The sequence below is a fragment of the Cervus elaphus genome, chromosome 21 (assembly GCF_910594005.1).
Source record: "Cervus elaphus chromosome 21, mCerEla1.1, whole genome shotgun sequence".
In the NCBI taxonomy this organism is placed as follows: Eukaryota; Metazoa; Chordata; class Mammalia; order Artiodactyla; family Cervidae; genus Cervus; species Cervus elaphus.
In genome coordinates, this window is record NC_057835.1 from 66475888 (window position 1) to 66488169 (window position 12282).

Consider the following 12282-nt stretch of genomic DNA (forward strand, 5'->3'; position numbering starts at 1 on the left):
GATCAGTCCTGAGTGTTCATTGGAAGGACTGATGCTGAAGCTGAAACTCCAATACTTTGGCCACCTCATGCGAAGAATTGACTCATTGGAAAAGACCCTGATGCTGGGATGGATTGGGGGCAGGAGGAGAAGGGGACAACAGAGGATGAGATGGCTGGATGGCATCACCAACTCGATGGACATGAGTTTGAGTAAACTCCGGGAGCTGGTGATGGACAGGGAGGCCTGGTGTGCTGCGATTCATGGGGTGGCAAAGAGTCACACACGACTGAGCAACTGAACTGAACTGAACTGATTCTGTACTCCAAGGCCAAATTTGCCTGTTACTCCAGCTATCTCTTGACTTCCTACTTTTGCATTCCAGTCTCCTATAATGAAAAGGACACCTTTTTGGGGTGTTAGTTCTAGGAGGTCTTATAGGTCTTCATAGAAACATTCACCTTCAGCTTCTTCAGCATTACTGGATGAGGCACACACCTGGATTACTGGGATATTGAGTAGTTTGCCTTGGAAGTGAACAGAAATCATTCTGTTGTTTTTGAGACTGTACCCAAGTACTGTATTTTGGACTCTTGTTGACTCTGAGGGCTACTCCAATTCTTCTAAGGGATTCTTGCTCACAGTAGTTAAATTCACCCGTTCCAGCCCATTTTAGTTCACTGATTCCGAAAATGTCGATGGTTCACTCTTGCCACCTCCTGTTTGACCACTCCCAATTTGCATTGATTCACAGACCTAATATTCCAGGTTCCTATGCAATATTGTTCTTTACAGCATCAGACTTTACTTCCATCACTGGTCACATCCACAACTGGGTATTGTTTTTGCTTTGACTCCATCTCTTCTCTGGAGTTATTTCTCCACCAATCTCCCGTAGCATTTAGGGCACCTACCGACCTGGGGAGTTCACTTTCAGTGTCGTATCATTTTGCCTTTTCATACTGTTCATGGGGTTCTCAAGGCAAGAATACTGAAGTGCTTGCCATTCCCTTCTCCATGGGACCACGTTTTATCAGAACTCTTCCAGGACCCGGCAGCCTTGGGTGGCCATACACAGCATGGCTCATGGCTTCACTGAATTAGCCAAGGCTGTGGTCCATGTGATCAATTTCATTAGTTTTCTGTGATTGTGGTTTTCATTCTGTTAAGAATAAGAGGCTTATAGAAGCTTCCTGATGGAAGAGACTGACTGAGGGGGAAATTGGGTCTTGTTCTGATGGGCAGGGCCATGCTCAGTAAATCTTTAATCCAATTTTCTGTTGATGGGCAGAGGCTATGTTCCCTCCCAGTTGTTTGACCTGAGGCCAAACTACGGTAGAGATAAGGAAGATAATGGTGACCTCCTTCAAAAGGTCCCATGCATCACTGCCACACTCAGTGCCCCCGAATCTGCACCAGGCCATGGCCAACCCATGGCTCTGCTGGAGACTCCTGGACACTCATGAGCAAGCCGGGGTCAGTCTCTTTTGGGGTCACCGCTCCTCTCTCCTGGGTCCTGGTGTGCACAAGGTTTTGTTTATGTCCTCCAAGAGTCTGTTTCCCCAGTCCTGTGTAAGTTCTGGCGGCTCTATGGTGGAGTTAATGGTGACCTCCTCCAAGAGGGCTTATGCCATACCCAGGTCTGCTGCACCCAGAGCTCCTGCCCCAGGGGCAGGCCACTGCTGACCCATTCCTCCACAGGGGACAGTCAAACACTCAAAGGCAGGTCTGGCTCAGTCTCTGTGGAGTCTCCTAGTGCACACAAGGTTTTGTTTGAGCACTCCAAGCATCTCGGGTGGGTATGGGGTTTGATTCTAAATGCGAGTTCACCTCTCCTACCATCTTGCTGGGCTTCCCTAGTGGCTCAGAGGTTAAAGCATCTGCCTGCAATGTGGGAGACCTGACTTCGATCCCTGGGTCGGGAAGATCCCCTGGAGAAGGAAATGGCAACCCACTCCAGTATTCTTGCCTGGAGAATCCCACGGACAGAGAAGCCTGGTGGGCTACAGCCCACGGGGTCACAAAGAGTCAGACACGACTGAGTGACTTAACTTAACCATCTTGCTGAGGCTTCTTTGCCCTTGAACTTGGGGTGTATTTCTTTGGTGGGATCCAACATTCTCCCTCGATGGTTGTTCAGCAGCGAGTTGTAATTCTGGAGTTCTTGCAAGAGAAGATGAACACACGTCCTTCTATTCCATCTTCTCATTTCAGAGATGAAAGTGAAAGTCACTTAGTCGTGTCCAACTCTGAGACCCCGTGGACTATATAGTCCATGGAATTCTCCAGGCCAGAATACTGGAGTGGGTAACCATTCCCTTCTCCAGGGGATCTTCTCAATCCAGGGATTGAACCCAGGTCTCCTGCATTGCAGGCAGATTCTTTACCATCTGAGCCACAAGGGAAGCCAAATTTGAACTACAGAAACAAATAAATGTCAAATCACAACAAACCAAGAATTTTAGATAAAATATTTCTTTGAAGAATTCAAAATTAACCTCTTGATAATTCAAAATATTTTCCTTAGGTTTTTAAATACTAAAAATTCCACAAATTTCCTGTTTCAAGTAATCCAAGAAAGAAGAAAATCTGATCAGAGCAGTGACAAATGCAAGCTGTAGAGTTAAACTAACTGGGTTCAAATCCCACATATACACTGTGTGATCTTGGCCAAGTTGTGAAATCTGCATAGGACTGGCCGTTTCCTCATCTGGAAAATGGGAATATTATTATCTACCTTACAGGATTAATAAAAAGATTAAATAAGCTAATATATGTAAAACACCTAGAAGAGTGCCTTCCATTTAAAACCATTCAACAAATACTAGCTATTATTATCACCATCACTATATTATAAATGAATATAGATTCACAATGAGGAAAAAAAACATAGGAAAGCAGCTACCAAAAAGCAGGCAATGAAAAAATGAACAGATTGTTGGGTGAATGAAAGAACGTATTTTTAATGTACATGTGACATTCACAAGTTAAATCAGCAGTGGATTTTTATTATTTTTCTGAAAAAAATTATCTGCTCACACACCTGAGAAAGTATCTGTGTAAGGAGTAAACCAAAACGGTGACCACCATTCTCAAAACAGCAGTTTCCTACAGTGAGGGAAGGAGACTTGATGGAAAAGGAACACACAGGGGGCTAGCAATGTTGACATCATCCTATTATTCGACTTATGTGGGAAACACAAAGGTGCTTATATTTCTTTGCTATTCTGTACACAAATGTACAGAACCTGTTTGTATGTTATGATCTAACATTTTGTTTAAAAAGTTAAAGATTAAGATATACAACAATGCATATTATTCACAGCAATGAAGTATATGAAAAATTCAAAAGTTAACAAACTACCAGCATGTCAGTCAGAAAATAAATATGCACCCTATTTAAATATAAAATCATGTGTCAATCTTGTAAAAATTTTAAAAACAAATATATACAAAAAACAAAATTTTCAGTGTGAGGTTTCTTTGACTTGAAAGGCAGACTACTTCAAACTTCGCCTCCTCAGAAAATACCAAAGAGACAGCACCTGCAGAAGACACCATACTAAAAAAGAAGAAACCTACCAGCTTACTTTTGGCAACTATAACACAATAAAAATTTGCAAAGCTCTCAGAACAAAGACTTTGGAATTGCACTTTCATATACAATTTTCCCTTGCTTTTCAAAAGTTAGCTTTAGGCCATTTTTTTTTTTTACAGAAAATCTACATTAATACCTGTTCCCCTAATCAAAAGAAATGTGAAGAGAATTTTTACTTTTACATAAAAAGGTGAAAACAGCATTCACCATTTGTCTTGCAGTGAAGCATTTCACATGCGGCCCCAGCATAGAGAGGGGGCTCCAGCCAGCTCCTTCCCCAGGAACTACATTCAGGATCTCAGTGTCAAGCTGTCCTAGCTGTGAACAGTGTCTGTGAACATCTGAGGTTTATCTTCATTTATTTCATGCATTTATTAACAAGGTCTGCACTAAGGTAACTGCTTTCTCATTTTATACCATTTCGGATTACCAGCAGTTCCATACCAGTGTTTCAGGAGAAACCTAAAATATCTCTACCAGTGTCCACGGGTACCTCAAAACACATCTTTTCCTCCAAAAATCTTCCTTTTTTGTCTCTATCTTCTGTAATGATTATCACTATCTATCAAGTAACTCAAGACCAAAACTGGGTCAACTATTTGAATTTTATTTTTAAATAAAGCAATGCAAAGGCAGTGAGGATTTTAAGCACAGAATTAAACCAGTCTGATTGCAGTATGGATCATAGGAGGGCAAGAGTGGAAAGAGAAAGCCAGTGAAAAAACTACTAGAATCTAGAGATGATAAAAGACTGGATGAGAGCATCAATGGTGGACCTTAAGAAAAGATAGATTCAAGAGAGAGTCTATAGATAAGATGTGATGAAATGTTCTGAAGGGTTGGATGCTAGGAGAGAAAGTGTGATGGATGATTCTCAAATTTCTGGCTTGCACAACTAGAAGAGAGCAGGTAAATATTCCAACAAGAAAACCATGAAAATGGGTTTCCCAGGTGGCACACTGGTAAAGAATCTGCCTGCCAATGCAGGGGACACAAGAGATATGGGTTCAATCCCTGGGTTGGAATGATCTCCTAGAGTAAGAAATGGCAACCCACTCCACTATTATTGACTGGAAAGTTCCACAGACAGAGCCTGGAGGGCTACAATCCATAGGGTCACAAAGAGTCAGACACGACTAAGCATACAAGAGCAACAGAATCATGAAAATAGGAGAAAAGTAGAAGGTGGATATGTGTGTGTATGTTAGTCACTCAGTCATGTCCAACTCAAGATCCCATTGACTGTGGACATGAGGGTATCAACGATTCAATTTTCACATTCGATTCTGAGATACGTATGAGACACAGAAGTGAAAGTGTCAATTGTGCATGGCATATATTTAATTCTACATTTTAAAAAGTATGGACCAAAAATACAAATATGGGCTTCAACAACATATAGAAGGTACCCAAACCCATCAAGATTTGACCACTGAGAACACCGACATTTAGAAATCCATTTTGAAATGAAGAAGCAGAAAATTACCGCTCTTGCCTTCTGTTTTCATCTAACAAACCTTAACAATCCTTCAAGATCAACTCCTCTATGAAGTCTTCAACACCACAGACAAGGTAATCCCTTTCTCACCTGGACCTCTTTTAGCTGTCTGTTTATATTACTATCTCTAACATGCTATATTCAAATCACTTATTTAAGTGTATAAATACTATTTATTGCTTTCTTGAGAAATGCCTTGCTCTTCTTTACATTCACAATATCTAATTCATCATCTAACACAAACAGATCATGTATTAAAATATGAAAAATTAACAAAACATGGTGACCCTATTTTGACTAAGTTTTCAATATGAAAAAGAATCAGGATAAGCACAACACAGTGTAGTTAAATTCCTGAAATCATTTGATTGTTAATATAATGAATGAAACATAATAAGACTGTATTCATAATTTCTAGAAAAATATATTTCTACTTTTTTGTTTAAAACAACAAGCTCTTTTTTTTTTTTCCATTTATTTTTATTAGTTGGAGGCTAATTACTTTACAATATTGTAGTGGTTTTTGCCATACATTAACATGAATCAGCCATGGATTTACATGTGTTCCCCATCCCGATCCCCCCTCATGCCTCCCTCCCCATCCCATCCCTCTGGGTCTTCCCAGTGCACCAGACCTGAGCACTTGTCTCATGCATCCAACCCAGGCTGGTGATCTGTTTCACCCTTGATAGTATACTTGTTTCAATGCTATTCTCTCAGAACATCCCACCCTCGCCTTCTCCCATAGAGTCCAAAAGCCTGTTCTGTACATCTGTGTCTCTTTTTCTGTTTTGCATATAGGGTTATCGTTACCATCTTTTTAAATTCCATATCTATGTGTTAGTATACTGTATTGGTCTTTATCTTTCTGGCTTACTTCATTCTGTATAATGGGCTCCAGTTTCATCCATCTCATTAGAACTGATTCAAATGAATTCTTTTTAATGGCTGAGTAATATTCCATTGTGTATATATGTACCATAGCTTCCTTATCCATTCGTCTGCTGATGGGCATCTAGGTTGCTTCCATGTCCTGGCTATTATAAACAGTGACAAGCTCTTTTTGTAATAAAAGGATCTAAATAACCTCCAAAATGTATTTAAATACAGAAAAGGAAATGTTCATACTCTTTGACAACATGAAATTTTATCTATCAAAATTTTTAATATGTGGTACATATTACAAACTAATTCTAGTTTGGATGGCATCACCGACTCAATGGACATGAGTTTGGATAAACTCCGGGAGTTGGTGATGGTCAGGGAGGCCTGGCGTGCTGCAATTCATGGGATTGCAAAGAGTCGGACACGACTGAGTGACTGAACTGAATATAAAATATAGTATTTTCAATCAGCTACACAAAGAAAGGACTAAAAATGTTAAGAATCTAAGACAATTCTAACATGACATTAAATTATTCCCCAGAGTAACAAAAGATAACTCTGATGTTACAGAATGCAATCAATCCAGGACCAATTGATGCTAAAGAAGTCCTATTTCTGTTATTCAAGCAAAACCAAACATAAAGGAAAGAAACCAGTACCTTTGCCAGTGGTGTTCTCCATTGTATACAGGTAATCCATATAAAATGCCCCAAACCTTTGCATTCCAGCTATCTCAGTATATGTCTCCTGCCAACAAAGCAAAGTGAACAGAACACACATTGTGTAGAACAGACTCCCGGGTTAAAAACCTGACAGGTCAAGAATCAGACATATATCCTTATGGAGAATATGTACCAACTCAAAAGATTACCAAAACAGAAGGAAGAACAGAGGTTACCCAAAGAATTTACTTCTAAAAAAGGCAATATTATCTCTACTATAGACCACACAAAAGGACATCTATAATTCTACTAGACAATTTCACCACTTTGTCAAAAATGTCGGTTAATGAATACCTACAATGGAATAGGGCAGTATGGTCTTAACCTTTATCACCGTCACAAAACTGTCTAATATAAACTCTCAAATACAGTCAATCATTAATATTTCAGTACACTTATATGAAACAGTTCAAACACTAAAAAATACTAAAATATCTTTAAATGTATATTAATTATGCAGGTCAAAATTAAATTCTTTATTTCAACTATAAAATTAACTCTGTAGGAGCAGTGTAAATCACTAAGCCTATTACACTAATTTTCAGTACATTTTTTGAATTTTAATTTTATTCCATAAAAAGTACATTAATATAATCTTATATGAAAAATTCAAATAAGACTAAGACAAACATAGAGTAAAATGTGAAATTATTCACTTCTTTTCATTAATCCCATACTTCAAAAGTAACTGAAATGAAAAGAAATAATTCTACATCTTTTTGCCATGACTATTTTAACAGTAGGGAATGGATAAATAAACTAATAGATACAGAAGCTGTATAAAAATATTCTAGATGTTTTGAATAAACAACTAGCATTCAGAATAGATTACTGGGAAAGAAACATGGCAAGCTCAAGTATTCCACCCCAGCACAACCTAGAATTCAGCTCAAAAATACATGCTCTGACCTTATGAGTAGCTGCATCCAAGATAAATTCTGCACGAGTACCATTATTTTCGGGGCTTCGGTAATCAAACAATGAATTTGTGAGGTATGTCAAACCTTTTATACTCAAATTTTCACCACAAACAAAGAAACAGGCTTCCTGAAAATAAATGCAAAATTTTTGGACAGGAGGAAAATTGTTAAAGAAAATAAAACATTGGTTTTGTAACACCAATTCAGTAGTCAACAGAAACGATTACAACTAGAAGTTCTGTAAAAAGACAAGGAATGCTGTCTCCGTTTTCACTGCCTATTTTGGCAAAGAACATTTTAACAAACCAAAGAGGAACTCCAAGTAGCTGCCATAAACAAGAAAGAAGAAACATTTATGAATTGGAAAGAATTTGGAACTACTGTCCAGGTGTTAAGTACTACCAACTTTCTCAATCCCCCTGAGCTCTATAATTTCTTACAGGGGAAAACAGTAAAGTTCCCCTCTGAAGCCAAAGATATAAGCAGTCTAACAGATTTTTTTGGTATAGTTAAACACTTCAATAAGCACCTCATTATCCCTGCATTCTATCCAAAAAAAAAAAAGAGAGAAACGGGGAGATTTTGACTTACGGTCTCACTTCTATTCATATTCTCTTCAAAATCTTTAACACCCATAATTCCTTTAAGGCACATGGCTCTGCAACCTACAAAACCAATCTGGCAATCAAAGAAAGGCTCTCCCATCATAAGGGCCTATAAAAGGAAAAGAAGGATTATGAACTTAAATTTCAACAAAAATGTTACAGGCTTTCCTTGCAGAATTTCTAAATCAGCTGAGACATGTTTAGGGTTATGACCTTTCCAAATTTATTCTCCTCAGATTACAAACCCTATAAAAAAAGAAGCATCTAATTTGTCTCTGTATCCTGACAATTTTGTATCCTCAATGACTGGCACTTGAAGAAGAACATTAATCCACAAATACATATGAGCACACAAGTCAAATGAAAGAATAAACTAATGTTGCATATACCAGTAAAATCTTCATTAAAGAATATTTTTTTCAGTCACTACTACTGATCACCAAAATAGAAATACAAAGCTATAAATATAATTTTAAATATACTATTTATAATTTTAAAAACCTGTATTTATTAAATATTAACCTTAAAGACCATTCTAAAGATTTCTGAAAGTACATCCAATGTTGATGGATTACCTCAACTGTAGTTCCTTCTTGTTCCCAACACAATACTTCCTTAGATTTTACTTTTTGAGGGCTGTAATAACTACTCTCGGCTTGCATTTCAGTAAGCTATGAAACAATATAAAAATATTAAGTAAGTCAAATTAGTATTAAATGGCAATAACCTGTCATTATTATGATGAATTGATGGAAACAAGGCCAATTTTAAGATTCAGGAAATTTAATTACTAAGCAGGAAAACAGGTGCAACAAAAACAGCTGTAACAGATTATCCATGGTATAAAGGTTGAATATGCTAGTCTAGTAAGATCATACACAGAATATAAATACTTTACTTTTATTTAACTCCTTTTTGTTAATAATACTGTTTAAAAAGGCAAAAGCTATGTAGCTATAATAGTTCCATACTCATAAAATGGTTCATATATTCTGTGAAAAATATATCCATATTTTAACCTCAGAACTATTTTTACTAATTTATTCAATCAGCTTTAGTTCAATCACTTCTAAGATTTCTACCAATCTGCACTTCTAAAGAAAGCTGTGAAGAAACACAGATTCAACAGAACTTGTTTAGTTCTAGGAGGGAAACAGACCCAAGGGCTTTACTTTCAAAGTATATAATCTCATGGTACGTTCCACACACTCATTCAAGCATGCAAATACTTACTCAGTGCCTGCTCCATAACAAGGATTAACCTAGATGCTAACAAAACTATGTGTATATGTATATGTATGTATGTGTATGCGCTCACTTCCCTGAAACTCACAGCATATTATTTCTACATACTCAAAAATTATACTTTTCTAAATGCCATGTGGTACTCTGCTTTGGATCATGTTACAAAAAAATGTCATGAAATTAATCTGTAACTTAACCATCATGCACCAACATCAGCTTCCCAGTTTTGACAAATGTACTGTGATAGTGTAAGATATTAATAATACGGAAAACTGGGTAAGAAATGTATGTGAACTCTCCGTACTAAGCATCTTTGAATTTTCCTGTAAATCTAAAACTATTCCAAAATAAAGGTGTTACTTCAAAAAAAAGGTATTCTGCTCATGTTTACTAATAATTCATGCTTACTAATGACTAATAAAGTCACCTTTATTCTTATGAAATGGATATATTCTTCCAACTTAAATGTGAAATCAAAGATAACATTTAAAAAAATTACTTTTATGTCATATCGAACTTATTGAACTGAAAAGCTACAATTCTAAGCATGATAACCTCTTGATAACCTTAGGAATCAATAAATTATTCTCAAATTTTGTAACAGTAAGTTTTTATATAAGGCTTTATTTCTTGGATGCTCCTAGAACTGGTATACACAATGCTGCTGTTTCAAAGTACAGTTCTATAATCTAAAATGCTTAAGTAAAATGGAGTATTTTAGTTGATTGCCCTTCAGCTGTCTACAATTATTGTAGCAAAAAAGCAATTAATTGATTAAAAGGACTCAAACATTACAAGAACAATTTTCAACATTATTTTTTAAATGCTACGTTTAATTTGGCATGATTTTTGTTGGATTGATATCAACTGTTCAGAATGCTAATGCAGAAACATGACCTTATTTTCTGACCAAACTATGAACCACAAATTAATTCCATACATTCTTCAAACCCAAGCTGAACAATGAATTCTAATGTTTTCCTCCTAAATATCAACATATTTCCCTTAGAGAAACAAAAATGCTTTAAATTTAAGATATATTGACTAATGACAAATAATACCCAAAATGTCTATAAAAGTTTTGTATATAAAATGCCTATTCTGACTGACTCAATAATACAATTCTTCTCATCAGTGAAGTTAACAGAAACATTACCAGAATAATTCCAAATTTAAAAGTAAACATGTAAAAGTCACCAGAAAAGATAGTACTTTACTAGCAATCCTTGGCTTCACTCATAAAATAAAAATAACTGCACTTGGATCAGCTGAAACTGGCAAGACATCTAGCAGCAATTTGCGACAGTTGGTTTTTTGTTATATTTTTAAAGAGTTTGTCCTATCATTTTTATTTTTTTCAGATTGGCCCATATCCCTTTACTTTAAACAGAGCTAAATCAGTGAATTTCAGATGCAAAATTTGTTTCATAAAATTCAGAAATAATAAACAATGGTGTTAAAATAGTAGAGGTAACGTTTACATTATTTATCATTTCTTTCCCAAACTATCACCCTTCCAAACAAACATCTTTTAAATTAATCAAGCCATGACTAAACTTGTTGAAATTTATTCTCTACATTTTTGAGCTTTGTCAAATGAGAAAATATGGAATAGTTTTCATTAGAAAAATCTTCAAAGACTACTTATTTTAAAATATTTTTAATCTACCATCTGCTAGAGTTACAAATTATACAGCTTTACTACTAATTGAAAAAGCTTATTTTAAGCAGTTAAACAATCTAAGGTAAATTAAAAACACCAGAGCAGAAACTTGATTTTTCATTGCTACATTTCCAGTATCTAACAATTGCCTGGAACAGTACATGTAATACTACTTCTACAGGCTGGACACACGAGTTTATCTTTTTCAGAAAACTGCGTCCATAGAAAAAATAAATCCACAAGGACAAATAAAATCAAAGGAAAATAATCTAAAAGAGGGTCCAAAAATTTAGAAAAATGCTAAGTTAGATGGATAGATGCTGCTGCTGCTGCTGCTAAGATGACTATGTACCAGCTACTGACTATGAACTAGACAATTTTCAAGAGCTGGAGATACAACTAGTTTTTTTTTAAGTTACTACTTACTAAGTTTGATGTACTATCAAAAAAGAATAGCCACTATTTTCTGAAAAGACTAGTATTCCTTCATCTGTCTAATGGACATTTAAGTTGTTTCAACTTTCTTGCCATCGTAAACACTGCTTTTGAAGACTGACGTACATCTACTTGAGTTCAAAGATTTTTTTTATTAAAACTATTCCATATCTTCTAAATTGACAAAAGTTTAAAAGAACTCAATTCTTTTTACTATATAGCTAGGAGTATAATTATTTGGTCATTGATAATTCTTCATTTAACCTTTTGAGGAACTATCTGTTTTCCACAGTGACTGCACCATGTTACATTCCCACCTGTCTTCCCATTTGTTTTAAAATAACTCCAACTATGATTCCACCAGTGTCAAATCACTGTTCTGGTCAAAATCACCAATAATTTCCACATTGACAATTCTAATGAATTCATTCTCACAGATGACTTATTCCATTATAAAACATTTATGTCACTTAGCTTCCAGACAGGCACTCTATTCGTTTTCCATCTACATCACTAGTCACTAATTTTCCGTATCCCTCACTGACTTGTCAAAAACCAAACTCTTGAAATTCATCACAAGCCTAATCCTCTCATGTGCACAGGCTCAGTGGTTTGCAACTGTGTGGGACCCTCTGGACTGGAACCCACCAAGCACCGCTGTCCATGGGATTTTAAAGGCAAGAATACAGGAGTGGGTTGCCATTTCTTTCTCCAGGGGATCTTCCCAACCCA

At 36.2% G+C, this 12282-nt stretch overlaps 1 protein-coding gene across 13 annotated transcripts in view; it reads right to left on the bottom strand.

The window, feature by feature from the left end:
• The window catches only part of VPS13B (vacuolar protein sorting 13 homolog B), a 775932-nt gene that overhangs the window by 687009 nt on the left and 76641 nt on the right, over positions 1–12282 (bottom strand). For all 13 annotated transcript variants that reach the window (XR_006336417.1, XM_043880234.1, XM_043880239.1 and 10 more), the window contains 4 exons: positions 8783–8878; positions 8194–8316; positions 7592–7729; positions 6620–6707 (listed from right to left, as the gene is read on the bottom strand). Coding sequence is in view for 12 of the 13 variants with exons in the window: in XM_043880234.1 (XP_043736169.1) it covers positions 6620–6707; positions 7592–7729; positions 8194–8316; positions 8783–8878 (445 nt within the window). In the remaining variant the exon portion in view is untranslated. The remainder of the gene's footprint in view (positions 1–6619; positions 6708–7591; positions 7730–8193; positions 8317–8782; positions 8879–12282) is intronic.